Raw genomic sequence first — 21,918 nt, 5'->3', positions numbered from 1 at the left:
ATTGGTGTAGTTTTGGGTTTTGGTTAGCATGACTGCTCTCGTCACCCCAAAAAGCACACGAAATTTCAAGTACACAAACCCAATGTGTGTCGCTCTTAAAAAACCTCCAAGTAAAGGCTAGACCAGTGTCTTCAACATTTCTCTTGAACTTTTCCAGTCTCTTGCTGGAAAAGTTACAAAACCATCCATAGTGGCTCACAAGAATGTCCGTACATTTGGAATAATCACAATTAACCAGCCAACTGACCTGTATGTTTCAATAGTGCGGAATTTTAAGCTAGCTAGTTCACGTTGCCGTTATGGACAGGTGCTGCACAGTGATTTAGCGTTAGCTAGCTCACATAAATGCACAATTCATGGATAACAGTTAGCAATAATGTTGTGAACCACACATTAAATGTTTTTTTATTTTATAAATAGGCCAATATAAATTTGCTTATATGTTGGATTCATGTTAATGTGTATTTCCAGACCTATTTTCATTTTTGGAGAAGAAAAAAAAACAAAAAAACAATTAAAACTTGAATAGTCAAACAATAATTTGGCAGCCCCCTTTCATTAACTCTGAGGACTCCCTAAGGGTCACGGAATTAGCGAAGTATGTCACCACAAACAGAACACGTAAATTTCTGTTCGGTGTTGTTCAGTTTATTAAATAAGTCTTAACTGGTGACTCAGTCGAAAGCATCATGGTTGTTCGAAGTGATGACAGCTGTTGAAAACCTGAACAAAACCTGTAGGTGTCCTTGTAAAAGCCTTCAGTAAGTCGATTTTAAATACATATTCCTTTGTTTATTGTCTATGGCAACCATTAATTAAAGTTACTATGGCTGAAAGTCACCACTTATCACGGTTGTTAAATCAAACACCAGCAGCTCTATCATAGGACTGCTTTTTTGTTGTTGTTGTTGTTGTTGTTGTTGTTGTTGTTTTTTTAGCCATGGAAAACTTTACTGTTATTTGGCAACAACAATATCTTCATTTTAGGCCACAGTTTTTTTTATTAGCTGAGATAATTTAGGAAATCTTCAACCTTTGCTGCTGTCACCATCAGCAGACACTGCTACTTGCCACTGCAGTAATGGCGCTGCCACACCATGGTAGAAGACACAAAGTAGTCATCGGGTTCATGTACAATATATATCCTAGTGCTGTAAAAGAGACTGCAGAGGAGAAAGTAATACTTTGTTTTATTTTATCTTGATATTGTCTTTGTCTACCTGGATGCAGTGCCTGTCTTTCTGTGTGACAATGAACTCTGCGTTGAGACAGACTATTCACACTGACTGATGTGTGACTGCGTGAAACCCTTTGAACTACCCAATGGGAAAGTACTTGGTTTAGTGAGCTGTCGTGAAGGGAGCTCAGCCTCGCGGGGAGTCACACCTTAACTTATACAGGAAATCGATTTGTTCCACTGTTTTAGCAACCTGGGGGAGTTTGACTGTTTTACAAAGCTAACACACAATAGATATTTTATTGGCTGATGCCACTGGTTTTAACTCTCAATAAATTTAAATTGGACTATTGTTTAGGACAATAATAAATGAAGACTTCAGTATTTCCAGGTCAGCCATTGATTCCTGGCAAATGCAGAGAAACATTTGAAAACAGACTCTGGGAAATCAAATTTATACAAAATGAGATTAGACAATTTACTAAAGGAATAAATACACAGAATTTCTACATTATTAGTTTTGTTGTCAAAATTTGCCAAGTGTGCTGGGTTGAATTAGGGGTCATGACCTCGGCATCTTAGCTGTGGCCATGTTTTGCTTTTGTAAGGTTTTTATTTTTTCCATTAAATGCATTGATATGTTTTCAGATATGGTCTGTTTAAAGACCAAAAAAGTGTTTTGTTTTTTTCTTCTGTCACATGATTATTTTAATGAATGCAGCCTGTACATTGATTTAAGCAATGGACTGTTCCACTTATGGGGGGGGGCGGGGGCTTTTCAAACAATTTTTTAAGCACTGGGGAGGGACCTGTGTTTTTTTAATTTTTTTTATTTCAGCTTAGGGGAGGGGCATACAAAAAATAAATGGCTGTATTTTGTATTTATTTTACTGCAATTTTCTTTTCTTTTTTTTTTACAGAAAACATGCCTTCCACACCCACCAGCGGGTTTTTTAAAGAAAATACAGTCAACTGACTCATCAGTCTTTAAAAATTGCCAAAATTACACCACCTATCATAGCCAGAAACTGTCAAAACAAAAGATTTTGTTGGATTTTCAAATTCCCGACAGTCCTTGGATACATTATGTGGGATGAACGCTTCCGTCAAAAAAACATAACCAAATTTGAGCTTAAAATGGTGATATTTCATCTAAAATCACTTCATTCAACATGTCTCATTTATACATTTGCCAATAATAAACTCTTTGCACAAACTAACCAGCATGCACGAGTGAAAAACTAAAGCTTTTTTAACTCCAGGATTTTGTCTTCAACTTTTCACTTTCAAACAACAAAGGATACGTTTTTTTTATATCTAACCACTAATTTATGGTGGAGGGAGGGTCATGCAATTTCCCCCAAGTCACGCTGGGAGGCTTGAGGAAATATATTTGTAGCTTTTGGGAAGATCAAAAAACAAATATAAAAAACCCCAAAACAAAGTCACACCCCAGTCACCTCCTCTGATAAGTAAAGAACAGTCCCTAAGACTTTATTCAGTTGTGAAAACAAAACAGTGTTCTGCTCCAGAGCTCTGTTTCTTAACCCTGTGCTCACTCTAATAGTTTGCAATAAGTTATCTATCATATATTAAACTATATAAAATGATTGGTTAAAGTGTTCAGTACAGATCTGTAAACTGTATTTGAGTTTACATGTGTACACAAACACTGTGGCTCCATCCTAACCGATGTGCCAAGCACTGCTGTAAACAAGCATGTGTCAGTGTCACTACAGTTCAGTGAACCACTGAGCTGTGTCAACAGCACACAGCGGCTGTGCCCTCTTACCTCCGAACAGATGAGGCGAGAGGTGAGCTGGTAGAGATCCTATCAACAGCCGGGGACCTTCGTGCCCTCCGCCTGAGCGCTCCCTGTCCGCCGCCTCCTCCGGGCTGCTGCCGCCGGACTCCTGGGAGCTGTAGGCTCCGCTGCTGTTCGGAATGTTGATACCGGACTGAGGTCTGGTCCCGGAGCCTCCGGAGCCCCCCACAGACCTGGCCCTGGCTCCAAGGTGCTGGCTAGTGCTGGACGAGGCTCCGGAGGCTCCGGACGCACTGTACGCATGGTACCTCACACCCCCGGCGGTAGTCCTGCTAACACTACTGCCATTGCTGCTGGACGTGCTGGAGGGCAGGTCCGAGCCGGAGTAGGCTCTGGTCCGTCCGTTAGCAGCTGGATTAGCAGTCGGGCTGCTCTGCTTTGCCCCCATGTTAACCTCCAGTGACTCGGCTTTGCAATATTAAAGAGGCGCTCAGTGAGCCACTGCGGGACAGTGCGCCAGATTTACGCCTGAGGCAGATGGCTTTACAGGACACACGTAACGTTACTGCAAGAAAAGAAAAGCGGAACAAACTCTGCGTCGCTGTGACCCCCCCTCGACATTAGGGAAATGCCAGTTAGTGAAAAGTTGAACCGACCAGCTGTGACATAAGCTAAAGATGTGTGTAAAACTTTAGAAGCCGTCACCATTGTATTCCGTCAGTAATAGTTGTGGCTGTGCTGCAGGTAACGTGGATCCTGGTTGGTTTGAGCCGCCGCTGTGGACCCGCTGAGCTCCGGCTGATTCCTCCTCAGTGTCCGCTCCGCCATGGCTCCTGAGCAGCATGAAGGAGTGAAGAGCCGGGCTCCTCACACCTCCCTGCCTCACTACGCATTGCTCAAAGGAAGGAAGTGATGGAGGAGAAAGCCCTGCACAAAACCGTTTTATCAGTGGCTGCAAGGAGACTCGGTGCGCAGGCTAGCTGTCAAGTTAGCTGAGCTCACGCGGACTTCCGCCACGGAGTTTCAAAGTAACGCCATTGCGGTGTTTCACAGGGAGCATTAACACTGTCCAGTTTATTAGGTCCACTAGATAAAAAAATGCCCTGCCTCAAAAATTTGATATTCTGTAGTTCAGTGGCGCACACAGAAATGCTTCATAGGGGTGGCCAGATGGGGCCACCACTGTTAAGTCCCCCCCTGCCTCAAACTAGGGCTTCAACTAATAATTAGCCTAATTTCATGATTACTGATCTGATGATTTCCAATCTGGTCTACAAATGTCAAAAAACTATGAAAAATATCAATCAGTGTTTCCCAAAGCCTAAAGTGGGATTTATACTTCTGCATCAAATCGACACCATAGCCTGACATGCGCCTCCCCTGAAACGTGTTGCAGCAATGCAGACCTCATGTCTCTTTTTGTAAACTTAAAACCATTTCCCTCAGTGGAAACAAAGCTTTTAATTACTTTTGTTTCACAGATAAGAAACAATAAATTGTGAAGACAATAAAGAACCCACAAAATAGCATTTTATGTCCTGTGTGTGATTTATCCTGGCTTCATATGAGTACAGGAAATGTCTGCTAGCCGTTAGGCTAATTTATACAATGTAAAATACCATACGCTCGTGCTAATAACATTAGCATGTTGTATTTGTGGGGAAAATGTGTCCACCAAAAGACAGGTGTTTTGTCTGTGGATAATGAAGCTGATTTGTGTGCTTGTGTTTGAAATTGTAATTGTTTAATGTGTGTTTTCTTTACAGAACTTCACAGAAACCCCCCGACCAGTGTTGGAGGTGTAACTGCAGAGTGACACAGACACACCACCGCACAAGTTACAAAGTAACTAGTTTTTTTTTACTTTAAAAAGTTCATGAGTTAAAACAAATTGACTTTTTTCGTCAAATTAACTCCTAATTCAGTTGTACTATATTCCGTTAGTAATATAAACTGAAGGTTTAAGTGCGAGAACATTAAAAAAAGTTTGTGTTCAGGCTGCCTTAAAATTTCAAGTCGACCGAACTTGAGAAGACAAGTTACGTCTTTTTTTTTTCAAATCCATTAATCAATCATCAAATTAGTTGGCAGTTCATTTGATAGTTTATAACTTGTCAATTAATCATTGCAGCTCTATACTTCAGAGGCTCCACTATTGTCCTGGTCCAAAAAAATCCCTCCATTAGTAGATAAAATGACAAAAGCCTGCCACCTGACATCTGTGGTCATGAAATCCTCTAAAAGACTGTTGCTGACTCACCTGAAGGACATCACAGCTCTCTGCTGGACCCCCTGCAGATTGCTTACTGCGCAAACAGGTCAGTGGATGATGGAGTCAAAATGGGACTGTGTTACATCAACACTTCAACTTCCCAGGGACATTCGTAAGAATCTTGTTCATTGTTCAACAACACCACTCAACACCACCATCCCAGACATCCATCACACCAAACTCACTCAGCTCACTGTGACAGCCCCCACCTGTCAGTGGATCACAACCGTCTCGACAGACCGGGGGCAGCAGGTGGCGAGGCAAGGGGAAATCACATCCAGCACCCAAAGCATCAGCACTGGCAGCCCCCAGCAATGTGTGCTCTTCCCACTGCTTCTCTCTCTACACCAACAACTGTGCCTTAGGAGTCTGTTAAACTCCTGAAGTTTGCAAATGATACAAGTGTCATCTGCCTTATCTGGTGATCCTGTGTGGTCAGAACAACCTGGAACTGAACGCTCTAAAAAACTGTGGAGATGATAGTGGATTTCAGGATGAGCCCTCCAACACTGCCCTCCCTCACCATACTGAACAGCTCTGCGTCTGCTATGGCAGCCATCAGGTTTCTGGGTCCGCAAGTGGACTTCCAAAATAGACACTATCAGGGAAAAAGGCTTGGCAGAGGATGTACTGCCTGCACCAGCTCAGTGAGTTGCACCTGCCTCAGGAGCTGCTAATACAATTCTACACAGCAATAATCCAGTCCACTCTCTGCACATCCATCACTGTCTGGTTTGGATCAGCCAAACAGGACAGGAACAGACTACAGCGGACAGTCAGGACTGTAAAAAAATAGTCATTGGTGCAGCCTACCCTTAATTCAGGACTTATATACCTCCAGAGTCAGGAAACGGGCAGGTAACATCACTGCAGACCCTCACAGCCTGTACACACAACCTGTTTGAACTCTCTGTCCATCAGCCCCTGGTCACTCCTTGGCAGTGCTACTGCTGTAGTTTGCTGTTTGTATTGTGTTACATAGTAAGGTGTTTCTTAGTCTACCTGAATTTATATAAATACTGTCAATACCGTTATTGATATTAATTCATTGAGCAGGACACTTCACAGAGAAACAAGCTACAGCAACAATATTGACTCTGTGAGGCTGCAAAGCAGTGCTTCAGGCTCACATTAGCATGCTAATATGCTTAAAATTAAAATGTTAACATGGTGATTTTAAGCAGGCAGTGTTTACTATGGTCACTATCTGAGTCTTGCTGATTCACGCTACTTAACAATACACACAAGGTACAATATCTAATAGTTGTTAAGAAATAAACCCACTGACATCTGCCAGACTGCTAATGTGGCTAAAAGAAAACTTGTCTCTGCTCTCAGGCGAACAGACTATATAAAAACAACACTATCCCTGAGTGACATACTTTGGCATGTTTATACTGTTTCTGATTATATATTGGCACCGACATATAAGCTAATACCTGGCTCTAATGTTGTACCTTTAAAGGGCATCACCACCTAAATTAAGAATTCCAATATGTTATTCAAATGGCCCCGGAAAGCTCAGTCCATATTTATACACATTAGCTACTCTTTCTCAAAGCCACAAACCAGAAAAGTAAGTCTCAAACTTGTGATTTCATCAAGTATAAAGTCTGCAGCTGCTCCATAAACAATGAGTAAGAGACTGATTTTGTGGACACACAGAATGTTTGTTTGCTTTTTTATACTCGTGAGTTTTATTCTACTATAGTGTTCTCAGTTATGTTATCATATACACAAAACATTCCCCTGGGTGCTGCTGGATGTCATCTACAACATCTTACACAATTCATTGTCTATGTAGCAGCCCGAGTTTATACCCCATGACAGTGATACTCACCTCAAGGCCCGTGGGCCAGATAGAGTGCCAGGTGGTCCACCGACCATTTTCTTATTCACTTTGAAAATATATTGATTCACTCTGGGATTTCTTTTAAAATTTGAATTTAAATAAGGTGCCAGAGTGCAGAGAGAGAGCATCAAAGTAGAACTTGTTTATCAAAATAAAGTTCCAGCAGAGGATCCCCAGGGACTCTGTCGAGGTGTCTGGGGGATATTGTGAGCACACAATGTCCTCATATCCTAGAAACATCCCTGTTTACACCTGACCTGTGCTGCGCTGCTGCCACAGGATTTGCCTCTTGGCGAAGATAAGCGAGGACAAGAGAAAATGTTGAAATGTTCAAAACAGGCAATTTATTTATGCTGATAAATATAGTATAGTATAGTATAGTATAGTATATAGTTAACTGTGTGGCCCCCAGGCAAAGCAAGCTGAGTATCCCTGCCATATAACATCACAAACTGGAGTTTTGGCACTTTAGTTTTTTGATTTAGTAGTCTTGTTCCTCTTTACTTATATTTTTTGGACTCTCTTCGACCATAGGAATAACATGTATGAATTCTGAAAATATGGAGTTCCCCAAGTACAAACCTGTAGACCTGTAATCTACATTAGACAATTATTTATCACAATTATTATCATGACTGCTGTTTATTGTTGGCAGTGCTCCTTATCTTTCCACAGTAATGCACTGCATCATTTTATGTAGCCGTCCTGTTCAACTGAGCACACACAACAATTATGTAACAACAATAAATGCACTTTTATTTAGAACAATTGCCATAATCTCAAGATAGCAAAAAACAAACTGAACCAAACAAACAGAAAAACCTACTATGATATGCTTTGCAAAACTGTGAGCAGTTATGTAAAGTACACTGTACATCACCTGTAAACTCACTGTAAAGTGTAAAATACTTACATGGTACTTAAGGGAAAAATATATAATACTATTAGGGACTGGTTGTTATTTGTGAGGGAGGAAGGGATGATGCAAAAAGGGGGAGGCATGTCACATATTTTTTAAAGCACTGGGGAGGGACTTTTGTTTTTATTTTGGCTGGGGAGGGGGGGGGGCATACAACTTTAAATGGCTGTATTCTGTTTTGTTTTTTTACCCCTGATTTTTAAAGAAAAAAAGGCATGTTACACTATTTATTACAGGCAGAAACTGTTAAAACAGAAATTATCATTGGATTTTAATTTCCAACGGTCCTTGGATGCATCATTTGGGACGAATACTGCCTGTCAGAAAAAAGAAAAAAATCTACACCCAAATCTGATCTTAAAATAGTGATATTGATGAAATATCACTATGCTATATCTCATTTAAAATTTTGCCAAAACAAACTTTAACTTTCAAACATCAAAGGGTCATTTTAAAATCTCTAATAACTAATTTATAGCGGAGGGAGGGTCATGCATTTTTGGACAGTCACTCAGGGAAAAATAATTGAAGCTTTGGAGAGGGTCAAAATAAAATTAAAAAACAAACTCACATCCCAGCTATCCCCCTAATCTGATAAGTAAAGAACAGTCCCTTGGTGAAAATCAGGTTTCTGGGTTTTCTTGTAGTTCGCCCTTGCAATATGCAATATATAAATCTGTATTGTATGGCATCTTTTATGTATCACAACTGCAGAACTTTACATTAAATGACAGTACAGTTTAACCTTGTAATGACCTGCCTTTATGAAATAGAGGCACTGCAGCAGCCTTATTGCCACATCAGAAAAGCTATACAAGGACACAAGCGATTAATTATATTCCTCAATACACCATCTGAAGTTGCTGAGTGTCTGTGTGACCTACATGGCTGGCAATTGAAGGTCAAGCTGGCCCAGGCTGAATCTACCGCTTTGTCCAAACAATGGATATCAGTATTTACAGTGTGTGTGCCAAGTTACCATACACAAGATTAATTTTAACTGCAACTTGCATTGCCAAGCAACTTAATAACACACTCTGCTAAAGACTGAACAGGCTTACTCATTTATGTTTAGTTGACTTACTTTTAAGGTTATTCACACTGCGCCCCTGGTTAACTTTTTAACAGACATCTTCCATCATGTCGAACTGGTTAAGGTCTGTTAAAGGACATTTTGTAATTTTTGTATCATAAGTCACTCCAGAACTCAAGTCATATCTTATGTAACAGCTGGCCTGATTAGAACACTTGATACACTGTTATCTCTGTGCAACCTAATCTTTAATATGATTTTCCAGAACGGAAGTCATGCTCTTATTGTGAAATCTAAAGGGATTATTGTTAGTCTGATGGTGTGTGTGTATATATGGAAACTTGATCGACTTGGACCTTCGCGTCGGGTGACGTCAGCACCAGCGCAGCAACGTCAGTAACACCAAAGAGTCTCACGCTACATGTACGGTCTTCCTCCTCAACTCCTCATTGTAATGTTTTGAAGTCACAAACAACACGCAGCATTCAGGTGGTGTTGTCTTGGCATGGTGTAAACACTTTGTTCTTTTTGCTACCGTCTTGTTTGTGCAATGACATCAGTCCAGGACTTATGTCAGTCCTTCTAAATGTGGTCCCTGTAGTTGGAATCTGTCTGTCTGATAGAATTTAAATTATTGCTACAGGAAACTGAGCTGAGTGGCTGCAGATGTGATGGTATATGCAGAGCCTAGATTAGCTATAGAAGCAAAGAAAGGCTGTAAAGATTTCTTGTGAACAACTGAACTCATCATTGTAAAATGATGAAGTTACAGTTATGAATGCATGCTTTTAAATGTGTATAAATTCATTGTGGTAAAAGAGTCTGCAGAAAACTTGAGTGATGACTCCCTGAGGATTTCTTGTGGCTTTGCCTGCAGAATGACTCTCTGTCAACAACAGCAGGCACATTGTGTGGACAGCATGAGTTCACAGAGCCGGTGTGCAAGGTGAGTGGTTTTCTCACCCTCGACTGCGTTAATCCTCCTAATCTCCTCTGGCTGGAAATAGTCCGGGTTATCTGTCGATTGATGGCCACAACATCCATCAGCCGGCAGCAACACAGCAAAACCACAATTACATTAGCCTTAATGGCTTGTGTTTGTGTGAATGAGCTGTCACTGTGGTAGCATTATTTAGTGGTTGGTGGTGTTGGATGGTATCTTTGTGGGCTTGTGCTGTGCTGGGAATTAGGGGTGTGTTAAGCTTCTGAGGCAGCATTTAGACAACGTGACACACAAGCTGAAACTCTATTGAAAGACAGGAGTCTAACAACGGTATCTGAAGAAAACCTGCAATATATACGTAATAAGATGAATCAATTTAATCATCAGATCTAATAAAACAGTATTTTTTATATCAGTCATCACACAATCATAGCAGAGGTGGATAACGTGAGATTTTCCAGTTTTTCAGGGGAAAAAGTCACCAAACCATTAAGTATTAATCTAACTCTGACCCACTCGCTTCTGGTGAATTTAGCTGGGACGCAAGGTGTGCAGCTGCACCCCCCAGAGGTCAGAAGTAGTCAATGACATTTAAATTATTCCCAAATAAATTCTCAGATTACTTTGAATAACACTTTAATTGTGTTTTCAGTTGTGTTATGATGCCTTTGGTTTATGTAAAGCAGGGGTTGGCAACCTTTACTACCAGAAGAGCCTTTTTTTTTTTTTAAGATATTTTTTTTGGCCATTTTGCCTTTAATGGACAGGACAGGTAAGCGTGAAGGGGGAGAGAGAGAGGGGGGATGACATGCAGCAAAGGGCCACAGGCTGGATTCGAACCCTGGCCGCTGTGGCAACAGCCTTGTACATGGGGTGCCTACTCTGCCACTAAGCCACCCGCGCCCAGAGAAGAGCCATTTTTGACCAAAAATAATAAAAACAAAATCTGTCTGAGCCACAAAACAAATTTAAGCCTTATAATGAAGGTTAACATGGACTATTAAATCTAAATTAGCCCATCAGCATTACTAGTAGGTCTCAATGAGCATTCATTAACATGTTTTACCACAAGGTGCCTATTCTGCAGTGAGCAATTTATGATTATTTGGATCTTTAACTTTGCAAAACTGGCGGTAAAAGCAAATAAAGCTGTTCACACACTATTAAATTTTCTATTCTCCTCCAAAACCTTGAGCTAGCCTAGCTAGGGAGCCACCACTCTTGAGGTTTGGAGAAAAAAAAGAAGCACATTTTACTTGATGAAAACTGTTTTTTTATTTGGTGCTTAGGTGCATAATTTCTTTAGGCCTACAACAATGATAAAAGAAAATGCTAAAATAAACAGCTGTTATTCATTTTCATGTGTTGTTTTTCACTGTCAAAGCCACAGGGAGCCACTGAAGAAGGGCTAAAGAGCTACATGTGGCTCCAGAGCCACAGATTGTCTACCCCTGATGTAAAGTGCCAACATGTTGTGAAGGTGTTCAGCTGTATTTGGTGATAGACGTTATAATAATTTCACTGTAGTATTTCTGCATATACATACTTTCTTAATACTTAATGTAACTGTCAAAACAGATCCCTTCTCCTACCTTAAACAAATCCAAATAAAAGAAGATAAAACTAGGGACCATCTTACAATTGGATAACTCCAGCAAAAATACAGCGATCCATGACTTTAAAGTAATGTCCTGCCCCCCTCCCTCGGCCCCCTTGCCCTGACTACACCTGTCTTCAAACTCAGCCTTCATTTTGATCTCACCTCCACACCTGTAAAGTTACTCAACTGCATCTTGCACACGGTTGAGATGCTATCTCACTGTGGTAGTTCCTACTACAATAAGTGTCACCAGGAATTCCATTTTGCCATGATGACACATGCACACACACACACACACACACACACACACACACACACACACACACACACACACACACACACACACACACACAGAATCAAAACAAACACTCAGACTCACAAGCTGAAAACAAAACGTTGGCTGGTAATACAGTGATCAGATCTCTGTCTCTACCTTGACCTTGACCTTGCACCCACAGACGACTGATTCTGTGCCTTGAAGCCTGTAATCTATACTCTGCAGTAAACTGTAGCCTACATTTATGTTGTTGTAAGGCACATTTCCCGAGACAAAGTACTTCAACCACAAAGCCCCATGTGTGCATTAGGGTTGATAGATCGATACTCACTGTAATTAAAGCTGGGTTATGCAGTTTAATTTTGGTGTCACTGGGAAAAAATCCCCATAGTAACCTTCAAGCATGTTGTAATTCAAGTGGTCTGAGAGAACAGTAACAGTTCCTATTACCCACATGTGTGTGCATGTCCCTTTGACAACAGCCTGATTCAATGGCAGAGGATCCTGCAGAGAAAGTGGCTTCACTGGCATTGGAAACAGCTACCTCCACTGCAAAGCAAACCCCCCCCCCCCCCCAAAAAAAGAAAAAAGGACAGGCTTAACAAAAGGAGAGTCTAAAGAGAGTCTGACATAAATGAAATACAACACTTGTTAATATCAGGAGAGAAAACGTTGCTAAACCAGAGGCAACGGCTCACAGCTGCAGCTTTAAGGGGCGGCTGTGGCTCAGAAGGTCGAGTGGGTTGTCCACTAATCAGAAGATCAGCAGTTTGGTCCCTGGCTCCTCCAGTCTGCATGTCAAAGTACCCTTGAGCAAAAAACTGAACCCCAAATTACCCCTGATGGCCTTTTCATCAGTGTGTGAGTGTGTTAAAAACTGACTAGCAGGTGGCACCTTGTATGGTAGCCACCTGTGTGTGAATGAGTCAGTGTGACTGGTTGTCTTTTTTCTTTTTTTTTGAACACTGAAGGCAGTGTAACAAGCCATAAACACAACACTGGCATATTTTGGCATCATTAAGTTGATCTGGCTGAAGTGTTAGCAAACAGCTGTGTAATCACACCAAACAGACTCAGTTTAATTTTAGAATTTATTTGTATTTGTGTCCAATATTCAAGCTCATTTCAGCTCTGGTTTGGTCTCCAATAACTCCTGAGGTACATATGTGTCCCTTTAACTGCTAAATGCTCCAGTATGTTTACCAGCTGGTCTTAAACTGTGTCTGTCTGATGTCTGCTGCTGGACAGGTCAGGTCAAGTTTATACAACTGTTTATGTATATGTTGAGTACTGTATTATAGATGAACATCAGGTGGATATATGGGTTATGTAGTGTTTCTATTTGCTATCATTATGTTTTTAAGTGATAGAATACAGGTGTATTTTGGTAATTTACTACAGGTGGTAGTGCTGTAAGAAAGTTTATAGTGCGTATGGGTATAAGGTATAGGACAACGTGGTGCTGGAAAGATCCTGGAAGTCTGCAAATTTTTGAAACAACTGTATGACTGTGTGATACTGTGTGAGAATGTGTAATTGGTGATAGTGTCATATAAGTAGGAATAGAACATCAAGTTGGTAATGGACTGGGCTGTGATGTAACCTTGGATAAAAATCATCTTCAGTGAAGTTGTAATCTGTTTGTATAACACACTTAAACAGAATGAGCCTACTGGACAGAGAATAATGTGTTATGTCGCTTTACTGTCAACCCCACTGTCACAACACACACTAATACTTCCTGTCTTTTCTTCATCTCAAGTTACATCAGCAGGTACATAGCGCCACCTATTGGCTTGGAATAGGTTTAGCTTTCAGAACACAACATAATCACATTTACAAATAAACCTTCATTCAGTTTTCCCTGCCTGAGTGTATTTGGTTTTCACATGAAAGTCAAATTTGATTCAGTGGAACATGAGTTAAACTAAGATACTTTGCAGACTAAGGGACTGTTCTTTACTTATGTGATGAGTGGATTGGCTGGGGTGTTTTTTTCTTCTTCTTTTTTTTTAACCCACACTGAAGCTACAAATATTTTTCCTTGAGCCTCCCTGAGTGACTGGTTGTAAATGCATGACCCTCCCTCCACCGTAAATTACTTATTATAGATTATAGATTAATAAAACTTACCCTGTTTTAAAGGTGAAAGTTGAAGACGAAATCCTGGAGTTGAAAAAAGCCTTGGTTTTTCACTCTTGTCGTGCATGCTGGTTAGTTCATGCAAACGCTTTATTTTTGGCCAAATTTGAAATGAAACTTAGAATAAAGAGATTTTGATGAAATATCACTATTTTAGGCTCAGATCTTCTTTCGTTTCTTTTTCTGACAGAAGCATTCGTCGCACATGTTGTGTCCAAGGATTGTCAAAAAATTTAAAATCCAATGAAAATTTGTGTTTTAACAATTTCTGGCTATGATAAATGGTGTAATGTTGTTATAATGTAATGTTATTTTTTTTTAGAAAACATGCCTTCCAAACCTGCCCACAGTAAAATAATACATAATAAACCATTTAATTTGATGCCCCTCCCCTAAGCAAAATAAAAAACACAAGTTCCTCCCCAGTGCTAAAAACTTATTTAACATGCCTCCCCCTTTTTGGCCTCCCTGTAAGTAATGAACAGTCCCCAAGTGGCCAGAACTTGGAGCAAGTATACTGTCAAACACTTTCCCTGACATATATTTAATTTTCTATCAACCACACTATCTTAAAGGGATAGTGCACCCAACATGAAAATTCAGCCATTATCTACTCACCCTCATGCCGATAGAGGATCAGGTGAAGTTTTAGAGTCCTCACGACACTGGCTGAGATCCCAGGGGAGAGGGGGTAGCAATACAACTCCACCTAATGGAGGCTTATGGCGCCCCAGATTCAAACGTCCAAAAACACATAATTGAAACCACAAAATATCTCCATACTGCTCGTCTGTAGTGATCCAAGTGTCCTGAAGCCCCGACATAAACCAAGGACACGCTACCTTTGTACGCTGTTATGAAATGGAGACGTCGGAGCTTTGCATTTCAGTAACGCTGTGGTTCATGTGTGGTTAGGTTTAGGGGAAAAACAACTAGATTTTGGAAAAGATCATGTATAGGCTCAAAATACCTGGTTTTGCTGGCACATCACAGCTGGAGAGAGCATTGATGTCTTGTTAACAAAAAAAAAAAAAAAACAGCTTCTTTTCGTGGCACTATGCCCAGTGGAAACACTGGGATGGGTCGCTAAAAGAACAGCTGGTTTTGTTGTTTGCTGGTCTTGAACAGTGGTCTTGGCAGGTGTCTCATCTAGGTCACACTCCCTCCACCATCACGCCATCCACCATCGCCTCCACCTCCTGATGATAAAATCAGTTCATATATTATGTCACTTTAGAAATGTTGATATGATACATGTGAAACATACAGATCTAACAAATCTGTGGTATGCAGAAATGCACTGTGCCAACATTTTTTTTTCTGGCGACTGGACTGCTCTTATTTATCTATGAGCCCTCATTATAGCAGTATTTGGACAAGTAGTATCAAGATGTCAGGGAGACATTTAAAAGCCAAACATTTCATCATTTGGAAGGATGTGGATTCAGGTCTTTGTGAATCCTGATTCCCACACTGATCCCATTCTTTGACCAAATTGAGCTGTAAGACTTCAAAGTCCATAAATCAAGCACAGACTCCTTTTCAAATCCCTCACCTCATCAGCCATAGATCACACCTTTTACTTTCAGGAGGACTTCAGGTTGCATCATGGACGGCCGTCCAGCCTGAGTCACAGCACAACATTACATCATTCAGACATCACAAATCTTATGATGTGTCTCTGCTTTGGTTTGCTTGGATTAGTTCAGAAGACTCAAAACACAGTCTCAAGTTTTATTTACTAGGCTCCTGTTAATGTTCCCAGTATAAAATAACACCTTGTAATGAGAACAATCATTATTTATCATTAATAATTTATCATAGTATTTTCTATTTTTTATTAGAAGGGATAATATTAAGTACCTGACAGAATACCAAAATCCCCTCTGCTGGCCACCAGAGGAGACTACAGCTTACAAAAAAGTTACTGTTACAAAGACTCCCATAAATCATTGTAATGAAAAATCCTAAACAATCCAATATTGTAATCTAATATGTGAAAACACATATTACATGTAATACACACTTACCTATATGATATTCCAAGAGAATGAGTTGTTTGGACACAGTTCTCAACATGGAGGAGACTTAGCTGGTGGCTAGCAGTTAACTGTGCTAACTCAATAAATGGTGCTAAACAACAGCAACAGTGCTAACAGAGCTAACGATGTTAACTGGAGGGAATGGAACATTGGGTGCTACGCCATTGTCCCAACATAAGTTGTAACTGCCATATGTGCACAGTGCAGAGCGGTGGCGATGAAGTAGCCTGTGTGATACACACATGCACAAAGGTCCCTGACACACCAAGTGGATGGTCAGCTGTTGGTAAATGTCGGGCCTTCAGTGTCGTGTTTGTTGCCTTAGCTTTTGCAGTGTGTCCTGCACCGTTGGCAGTAGTTGGCCATTGTCTGCATTTTTTCTGCCAATTCAGCATGTCGCGTGCAGTGTTGGAGACAGCAAAGCCCATCTGTGAATGAAATCACTCTGAGTGGCAGTTCAGCTCTGTATTTGAGAAGACAGAGAGAAGTGAGTAAAGTAAACAAATGACTGAAGTCGAGACAAAGTGAGACTGACCCCTTTCGATGTGAAGGAGGAGGGCTCTACTCCATGTCTGGTTTTGGGAGCGTGGAATGTCACCAGTGATTGCAAATTTACAATTATCAAAACCCTCTGATTGAAAATATATAAATATATATGTAAACCTTAAAGGAATATCTCACAACAAAATGACCATTTGTATATCAATTACTCGTGTCATCTTACCTTGAATTCATGAAGAAAGCATGGTTTTTCTTGCATGCCTCCACAGAAAATACTAAGTGATTGATTGGTGACCACATTTAACAACAGCAAAACTATATCATAACATCAGTTTACAAACTCTCACACAACTAGTACAATATAATACAAGTCTTATTTATCCAGTTGGATGCTCAGTACTTCCAAAAAAATGCATTTACACTAAAAAACTTTATTATTGGAGTCTGGCTTTGAAAAGATATAAGTTTCACTTTCAGCTTAGTTTTTAATAACAAGGTTTTTGGCAAAAATGCATGTGATTAGGAGATACTGAGCATATGACTGGATAAATAAGACTTGGATTTTACTGTAAGAGTTGTGTGAGAGTTTGCAAACCGATGCTTTGATAAAGTTTCAGTGGTGTTAAACGCGGTCCCGAATCAGTCGATAAATCAACATGTTTGCCATTTTCCAAACACAGCAGAGTGAGGCAAGAACAGAGTTTTCTTCACTAATTCAAGGTAACACAGCATAACTATCTTTTATACAAATATTCATTTTGTGGGTGAAGACCACAGGTAATATTTTAAGATTAACGTGCAATTCTTGCCCTTTACAGACTGACGATTAGCTTTCATTGCAGTTTCGGCCACAGGAACTTTCCAAAGGAACCAGAAACCTTTTTTGAAGGACAGAAATTTTACCTGTATTTTAACTGAGGATAACAGGAGGTACGTTTGGTTCCTGGACCATAGTTAGTTGTGGTAAAAAAATGAACAAATAAATCTTTTTTTTCTTGATCAGAATATATCAGGTTTAAAGTATTATTTCCAGGAAATAGCCACAGTCTTGCACTCAGTGTCTAACATGACAGAAACTCTCACCTTCTCCATTCCTCTTTTGTTCAGACTATTACTATGCTTACTGCCAACAATCAAAGTAGACATGTTACAACCCTAAAATCACTTGAGCACTGTGACTAAGTTTACTATAAGCAGTGTGGGTGGTAAGTGAAAACCCCAAAGATCTGAGAGTTTGGTATATTTAGAGGACTGAACCAAGGGTAGATCAAAGCAATGTAGGATTACCTGGCACCATGCTTCCTGCCCCTGCTCGGGGGCTGGTTCAGGGTGACGTTTACAGTGTTAAATGTTAAAGACTGTTAAAATACATTAGCCTTTTTCTCTTTCTTTTTCTTTCTTTCTTTCTTTCTTTCTTTCTTTCTTTCTTTCTTTCTTTCTTTCTTTTCTTTCTCTGCATTTTAGAATCAGAAATTTTCAAAACCTGTATCAGCAAACATGAAGCCATAGAGAAGATAGTGACTCAGGCTTTGTTAACACAGGAGGGCTTGGGTCAGATCAGTTCCTGCTGCCATCCCATGTTACTTAAGATTAATTCAAAAGTAATACGCTTCTAGAGGAGAGTGTCAGTGTATCATTGTGTAAATAACATGTCACTTGACTTTCTTCTTGACTCCACTTAGTTGTGTCCTCTAACAGATTGATTCTGAGGTTCAGACATGAAGCAAAATAGCCAGAACAAACATCCTTCAAACTGTGGCAGTCAATAATCACACAGACAACACTACAGAGACCAGAACACAGCTGAATGCAACTCATCAATGGTACATCCAGTGTCTGTGGAGAGATTCCCCCAAGGCTACACACTTGTGATGTCTCTATGGGCCCATTGAGAGCAAATGTGCATGTTTCACCCCTACACACCACTGGGTGGCAGTGTCGCTTTAATAAAATCAGCTCAGGCACTTCAGGACAAAAGAGACTGTCAACAATATCCAACTTCAGCAGCTACATATGTCCATAATGTCACACAAAATGTAGCAAAACAGTAGAAATAAGATTTTGCACCTGGTTACAAGATTTTGTGAGTAGTAAGTATTTATTCAACTCTTGCTGCAGCTGCAGGTGGGTTCAGTCTGTGGTGAGGTAATACACACTGGTGGAAAAAGAACTGCTATTAGCTTTACATAATATATCTAACACGTCTTTGGTTGATAGTGTTACTGTGTAGGGATAACATCGGTAGATTACTCGGCCTACGAATGAAAGCGTTAGTCATACAAAATGTGACTTTATTATAATTATCATTTACATAATTTGCCCACAATATATGCAAACTACACATTAAAATAAATAAGTAAAATCAATCAATCAATCAATCAATCAATCAAGCATTTATTTGTCAAATGGAATGATAAAAGGTACAACTCTGGTGACGTGATCCCATCAGCTCCTTTGACTTGTACACTGTCATTTAGTCCTTTTTTTGCATCTTCTTACATTGCTGTGCCTGCTGATTTACAATTGTCCACGATTCTGGATGGTTCTGGTAAATCCATGGTTTCTGGTTATGGAATGATTTAACTGTCCACACATGATGACCCCAACAAGATGGCCGCATTGTCGCTTATCCGGAACATGGGCAGCACCACACTGCAGCCATCTCTGAACAGCATAATAGGCCCGTTTCCACCGCAGAAACTTCGGGGTAATTTTACGAGGCAGGGGCCGTTGGTGCGTGTCTCCACCGCAGGAACCACCTCCGAAGGACAGAGTTCCGGAACTTTTACAGGGGCTAAACAAGTCCCTGCCTCGGAGTAGGTACTCAGAACGGCCCCGAGAAACTCCTGGCTGGGGCTTGGGGATTAATTGGTGCTGATTGGATATACTCAAGACGGGATGTGACGTCAACAGAAAGCGACAAAATAGCTGGCATTTTTAAAACTCAGTAGACGAGGGTTAGCTCGTTCATAGCTTCAGTAACTCAATAAATGGTCTGTAAAAAAAATATTTTTTCCAACGGATGTCTTAGTTACAACATGAGTGAGCTAGCAAAGCAGTTTTGTGTTGCTATGTGTGGTATTTATTCAGTTTTGGGAAATCACGATGTCTAGAAAGCATCAGGCTGCAGCTGACAGGGACAGCTAACAGCAGCAGCAAAGCTAACATCAGGACGTCATCTGTTAAAAGCCTCCCGTTGTGGGATACGACATGAAACTACTCCAGTTAGCGCAATCATGTTGTAACTAAGACATCCGCTGGAAAAATTTTTTTTTCATGGACCATTTATTGAGTTACTGAGTATTATAGACACCGCTAAGGGCTAACAGCTAACAGCGTCCCTACGCCCCTACATCGCTCCGGTCAAAATGGTCACGCAACGATTACGTCACATCCAGAGCCCAGTAACTTTACAGGAACCTTCCTCCTACTCCGCTCTCAGTCGAGACACGGCGGTTGAGAGGGCCGAGCGAGAGGACGTTCCTGTAGTAGTTCCTGCCCCCCAAATAGTACCAGGAACTTCTTCAGTGGAAACGGGCCTAATATAGCAGTGATCCACAGCAGGACCAGGACAGCTTCTCACATTTCCACCATCACACTGGTCCACATTCACCGTAAAGCACAATCCTCCTCTCCCTCTTAGGTCAGAGTCATCTGCACTGTCTAATCGGCAAATAGAAAAAGAGTCACCTGGTTGAATGGTGCTGTCAAGGATTTTTGGTGAATCAAAGAATATTACAGTTCTGATATCCTGTTGGAAACTGATGTGGCACGGAGGTTATCGTAAAGTTTATTTTTCAACATCTTTACAATGGCTAGCACGATGCTAGTTTGGCTGGTGCTCATTCTTCTCTATCTTTTCCCCAATGTTTACTGATGTTTATATTTGAAGACCTCAACCTGGCTAGCTAGAGTCACAGGAGGACAGTTTACCTTGGCAATTCAGGGTGAAAATATGATATAAAATTAAAAAAAGACAAACTGTCAATAACAAAATAACAGGCTGTTCTCGTGAACTGTTTGTACATATACCTACAAAAAGTAATGCACAACAATTTGTATATAAACCCACATAATCATGAGCCAATTAATGTGTAACCCAGGTAATGTGGAAGGCTGTGATCAAGTTACCAATGTGCTGACGGAATTAAAAAGTGAAGTCGTATAAAGGCTAAAGGTCCATATAAGGAGGCAGGTTGGGATGGGGTAAATAAGACAGGACTTCCCCTGGGTAACTCATGTTTGGGATCATGTGAAACCAAAGGAACTTTGAGTTATTTTGAGATAGGTTATCACCATTTTTCTTTTCCTGATCCTACCTACGTATCTGTACTTGGCTAAACCTAACCTACGTTGCCCAATCATGTTTCTTTTCCTACACCCAACCTGTGGAACTTCATGTCAAGTAGGCTACGTAATGTGACGACCCCCTTTGTGGGGCACTAATTTGTCAGATATTATACAAACCGATGTATTAGTGTTTTTATAAAATATCATATGAACCGTTGTATGAGGATACGTTGTGATGTAAAAATGATTTCCAGTAAAACTCTATAATGTAATTGTCATTAAATATTTCACTTATTGTTGTTTTATTTACATATTAATCCATATGATTTTATGATAAATCAGAGTGGTTTGGTCACTGCTGAAGTGTTTATGTTGACAAGTTGTGCAGTCAGGCGCAGCTTGCTTAATGTTAAATATGAATTCAAGTACTGGACACTAGCCTATATGAGACAGCATTGACTGAGACCAGGGCTAGAAACACTATTCTGCCAACAGTATAACTGTTTCTGATTATTCCTTTATTCTATTTCACTGCAGTGTGACAAATGAAAAATTGCAGAGGGGACTTTATCACATTATACACTATGGTTCTGGCAGCATACTGGTGCTGTACTGGACATTTTAGCTGGCATTTTAAGGCTCTTGGCAAACACATGAAGCCTCAAGTTGCAGTTTTTTCAAATTACTTCTACAGTACACTACATACAACAATCTTTGATGCTTGGGTTGATTACAGCCAAAAGCTTAATTTTAATAAACTGGGAATTCTTCTTACACCCATGCTTTTAAAACATTGATAGGTGAAATGTGAATCACACAGACAGAAAAAAATGCAGGCTGTGAGCACCAGTTCCCTCAAAAATTCCTCAAGTATTTGGGTGAGACAAGCCTGATGTTAGCGGGAGTGATTGATGCTTCATGTGAGACTCAAATGTGATTTAACTAATCCAAGCTAACATGCTGCTATCAGGCTAAAATGATCCTTATTTTGAAATTAAGGCAACATGAGTGGAGCGATAATACCATAATAAGCATTTTTATGATTGGCTGAGTGCTAATCATGTGATTGCAGATGCATGAGGTGGGGGTCTTAGGGACCCTCCAA

At 40.4% G+C, this 21,918-nt stretch overlaps 1 protein-coding gene and 1 long non-coding RNA gene across 8 annotated transcripts in view; one reads left to right on the top strand and one right to left on the bottom strand.

Annotated features, from left to right (window-relative positions):
* The window catches only part of znrf2b (zinc and ring finger 2b), a 60,376-nt gene extending 56,586 nt beyond the window's left edge, over positions 1–3,790 (bottom strand). For all 7 annotated transcript variants that reach the window (XR_007570168.1, XR_007570170.1, XR_007570166.1 and 4 more), the window contains exon 1: positions 2,970–3,790. Coding sequence is in view for 1 of the 7 variants with exons in the window: in XM_050047738.1 (XP_049903695.1) it covers positions 2,970–3,390 (421 nt within the window). In the remaining 6 variants the exon portion in view is untranslated. The remainder of the gene's footprint in view (positions 1–2,969) is intronic.
* LOC126392373 (uncharacterized) lies at positions 3,098–8,052 on the top strand. The gene is made up of 3 exons (XR_007570173.1): positions 3,098–3,237; positions 4,709–4,787; positions 5,074–8,052. It is a non-coding gene; the product is annotated as an uncharacterized LOC126392373 (long non-coding RNA).
* Positions 8,053–21,918: the final 13,866 nt, after the last annotated feature.

This window comes from Epinephelus moara, chromosome 6 (assembly GCF_006386435.1).
Source record: "Epinephelus moara isolate mb chromosome 6, YSFRI_EMoa_1.0, whole genome shotgun sequence".
Classification (NCBI taxonomy): domain Eukaryota; kingdom Metazoa; phylum Chordata; class Actinopteri; order Perciformes; family Serranidae; genus Epinephelus; species Epinephelus moara.
This window is presented reverse-complemented; position numbering and strand designations above follow the sequence as displayed.